This window comes from Helianthus annuus, chromosome 9 (genome assembly GCF_002127325.2).
Source record: "Helianthus annuus cultivar XRQ/B chromosome 9, HanXRQr2.0-SUNRISE, whole genome shotgun sequence".
NCBI classification, from domain to species: domain Eukaryota; kingdom Viridiplantae; phylum Streptophyta; class Magnoliopsida; order Asterales; family Asteraceae; genus Helianthus; species Helianthus annuus.
The window spans coordinates 180,157,379-180,162,006 of record NC_035441.2 but is presented as its reverse complement, the minus strand read 5'-3'; the positions used below and the strand labels follow the sequence as shown (position 1 = coordinate 180,162,006).

The 4,628-nt window shown below is 32.4% G+C and overlaps 1 protein-coding gene across 1 annotated transcript; it reads right to left on the bottom strand.

Moving 5' to 3' along the window:
• Nucleotides 1–3,515: 3,515 nt before the first annotated feature.
• Nucleotides 3,516–3,863, bottom strand: LOC110876886. The gene has a single exon (XM_022125044.1). It carries the CDS (start codon nt 3,861–3,863, stop codon nt 3,516–3,518), a length of 348 nt encoding a protein of 115 aa, XP_021980736.1.
• Between the last annotated feature and the right edge of the window lie 765 nt (nt 3,864–4,628).

The window sequence follows — 4,628 nt, the reverse complement described above, 5'->3', positions numbered from 1 at the left end:
TATATATATTATACTACATACACATATACATATAAATTTAGTTTTAACATCTAAAATTCAAATTGTAGGTTTTGTTCCCTTTTATAGATCAGAAAGCAGTTTATAAACCAACAAAATTAACAAATCCTAACAGTTCTTCAAGTGTTTAGTTATATAATCTATATATTTATTTACTAAAATTTATTACAATTAACCCAATACTTAATAAATAGGGTATGCAGGACTTAAAAAGTGTTATCTGGACACGTATGTCACTCCAGCTTGCCAATCTTGTGTACCGACTCCAGGGTAACATTTTCAGATGCCTGCAACACATCTGGTTATAAAAGTAAAAAATAAACAAAAATGATGTTTTAGATTTTTACCCTGGTCTCAAACTTAATGTAGTTGTTTAGTCCATTTAATTAAATTTTATTTTTAGTTGACGCATAGGTACAATGTAGTCCTCTATTTGTGACAATTGTCATTGTGCTTATAGTCATGTGATGTTGTTTTAATACCCGTTAACCAACTCGTTTCGCCTCTATTTCTCAGTTATTTAAAGAAGCAACATATACATCAGAAGTAAATTTCTAAAGATAATGGTGAACTGTCAATAGTATAATAAACTTACCTCAAGACTACCATTTGCTAAACTGGTAGTGTATCTCAGAGTCCAGAAATCCCGTGCTAGAGCTATTTCAATTAATATATGGAGAAAAGGAAGAGCCGCATTGATTAAACATGGTCATAAAGGCTCGTACTATTTCATTAAAGTTAATTGTAATATCAAGTATTAGTTATCTAATAACCAATCAATCCTTTAAGGTGAATTGTTATGAAAAGTCTATAAACCCTAACTTAAACATTAATATATGGAGAAAAGGAAGAGGCTCATTGATTAAGCATGGTCATAAAGGCGGCTGGTACTATTTCATTAAAGTTAATTGTAATGCATTTAAAGCAACCATAAATTTTGATTTTAAATATAAGATATAGCTAAACTTAGAAATTGTTTACTGAAAGTTGAAGTTGAAATAAATCATATTCAGATAATTATTTTTTATATGCAAATTCAAACAGACCTATCAAAATATGTAGGAAAACTCCATGCAAGTCTAACTCCGTCACGCTTAAATTCATGTAACCTGAATGCGGTTCATTACTTATTTAACCCATTTATTTAAATAGGCAGGCGAGTAGTAATCGGGTTGGTGGGTTGTAAAACTGTGTTAATTTTACCAGCATGGTGGAAGTCAATATTCTACCAGCATCATTACATCCAACTTTTTAAAAGTAAACAAATGGTTTGATAATATGAAAACTATTTCAAATGAATATTAGTAATGTATAAATTTAAACGAACATTCAAATGAAAATAAAGAATGGTTACAAATGAACGCAAATAAGAGAGAGGACAGACATAAACGAAAGTCAATCATCGAACATAAATGAACGAAAATAAACGAACATAACATTGAACCTCCAATTCGTTTACGGGTTGCACCTACTTCTGCTTAAAGCAAGATGTATAGATTATGCAACGTACCTTAACCATGCGTGTGTGTGTATGTGAATATATGTTTTTAGCTTGATCCGCATAAATAGTTTTGAGCCAATAGAAAGCGAACCGGAGACTAAATAAAAAATGGAACCCAACTAAAAGCGAAAACCAAGGAAACTGAAACCAAACCTAAACGAACCAAAAAACAAAACCAGACCGAAACGAACCTATGCAAACTGAATAATTTTACCGAAACAAATAAGCTGAGACAAATAATGTTGCTGAAATGAAAACCGAACCTGAACCAAAAACAAATAAAGCGAATCTAACCGGAAAGGAAACTAAATTTACACAAAACTAAAAAAAAAACTGAAAACGGAACCAAAAACGTAAAAGATCTTACCGAAACGAACTCAAAAAACTTAGATCGAAACAAAACAATTGCTGAGAAAAATCAAAACCAAAACGACGCAAAAAATAAAACAACCTAAAACCAAACCGAAACCAAAAACTGATAAAAGTAAACAAAATTGATTCAAAATCGACCCGACAATAAAAACGGTCACGTTAATAAAGTATTCACCTTCACACCTGGCAGGGGTGATTAGTATGTGGTAGCAAAACAATCAAATAGTTAACGAACAACAAAAATGCAGGTACCTTAACAACGGTAGTGACTCGGTTAGTGACTATCAATTGTTCTGAGATTACTTTGAATCAAGAGTTAGTATGCTAATGGGCTATTAAGCAGTTAGTAATAAATTACCGAGTCACTAACAGCTCTATTAACCAAAAATGTTGCACCAGTTCTACTAAAATTGTTAAATAACAATTGATAGTCCTTATTATTAACTCTAACAACATTAGCATACTAAAATTATTATTGACTATCAGCTAATTATTTATTACTAAAATGTTGTATTAACTTTATTCTGCAACATATTCTTTATAAACTATGTTTACCTTGACATAACCTAATAGCTATATTTCCTTATTAGAAGTCAATGATAATTGAAAATTAGTACATATTATTACCTTGCTGGTGAACACATTTACTCTATGTTTAGGGCACAATTTGATTAGGTTGATGATACTGAATTGAATATCACACCAAACTACAATAGCAGTTTATATTGCTACTATTCACCCAAATCAAGCACCTTAAATAAGTCAGTGTTTCTCTATATTCAAAAAACGAACTATAACTGACGATTATTAAATTGCAACAGTCAATTCAATCCAAATACTGCAATAGAAACATAAAATCAACACAATTTGTTGGTTAATCACGTATAGTTCTTAATCGATTAGAATCAGAAAAAGGAAATTGACTCACTGTAACTTAAAATCAGGAAGAAGGCGAACAAAGAGGCGGAGTTTTTCAAAATCAATGACCCCTGTCTTTCATTGTTATTCCTTGAATGAGGTAAGCAAGACCCCATACTACACACTGCATACACATACATAAAAAGTGGGTTCAATATTATTTGTATAAACACCGATTGGAAACCCTCACATTGCAATTGATGAAACCTTAATCAATATAAACACACACACTAACACTCACGAATCGAACTTATAAAAGGAAAAATTCGGGCTGTTTTTACCTCTTGCTGCTCCAAATCTTCATTACCATACATTATTTTCATCTTAGAAATATATATATTGCACTTAAAGGTTGCTGGAGAGTTGGAGGATGATGTGTAATTAAAGGAGCAAGTAAATGACCCATTTTGATTCCAACTGAAGTTGCCGACTGATGGAGAGCCTGATGGAGAGCCTGTGCAGGAGATCAATCGAAGATATATGTCTGAGAATTGTGTGCCAAATCAATGAAGATCTTCAATTGGGGAGAAGTTAATTACGATTCCAATTGAGTTGCCGACTGATGGAGAGCCTGATGGCGAGCCTGTGCAGGAGATCAATCGAAGATATATGTCTGAGAGTTGTGTGCCTAATCGATGAAGATCTTCAATTAGGGAGAAGTTAATTATGGATTGGAAAGCATATATTGAGAGGCGAAGGATGAGTATCACGGACTCCAAAGTCCCCACAAACGCCAGTTAAACAACCCTTTCACTTCCGGAAGTCCTCTTCTCGCCGTTGCATCCGTCTCCGGCGACTCCTCCACTACCTCATGTTCTTCCTTTGCACATTCTTCAACTAATGAGATGTCATACGGAGGCGAAACCGAAACCTCTGGCGGAGGATTTAAAGCTTTTCCGGCGAACCTCCGATGACTCGCCTTCTCTTTCTTCTTAGGTTTACGGCCGCGACAGTTAACCTGTTCACTACTGGTAAAGTTTTCTTCAATAGCTTCAATTACTTGATGAATTAGCTCTCGGTTAACAGACGTGTCCCACCGGAACCAGTAGTTCATGTAATAATCGAAGCAATCGCAGTCGAATACCGGAGATTTGTGTGCGACCGGAGCTTTCTTCTTATTGTTATTATCAGATGATCTAGGGTTTGTGGAATTATTTTTGTGGAATTATTTTTGTGGAATTAATTAAAGTAATGTAACTTGTGATTATTAAACTGGAATTGTTTTTGACCCAAATGATTAAAGTAATGTAACTTGTGATTATTAAGTAAATTAAATGAAATTAATAGGATTCTTATAGGCTGGTGCATTTAAAAGGAATTTTTACATATATCCCCTTATTAAAAGCCCTTATTACATATTTGTCCAATCTTTAAAATCAATTACACATTTCCCCCTTTCTTTATGAAATTACCCTTTTACCCTTTTTCTTAACTTCTTATCTCTTAACTTCAAAATCAATCTAGTCAATACTCTATATGTTGTGATAAAATCTTTAAAATATTTCTTTGAAAAAAAAACGGTCATACCCATTTTATAAAACAAGTGACCTTTTTACATATCTAGTTACTGGTTAAGTTTTAGTTTACATATTTTTTACAACCGACCCATTATATATTTAAATTTTAGTTAACTACACTAATAATTTACGTTAAAATATTGATTATCTAAAATATCTTATATAAAAAACATATTGTTATACAATATACGTTTGTTTTTTTCAAGTCGTAATCAATTTTTCTTTAGCCTAAATCTTAGTTCGATCATCAACATTTTAATTGTTTTGAAGCAGGAGCTAAATTTCCATTTTTTTTTTGTGTA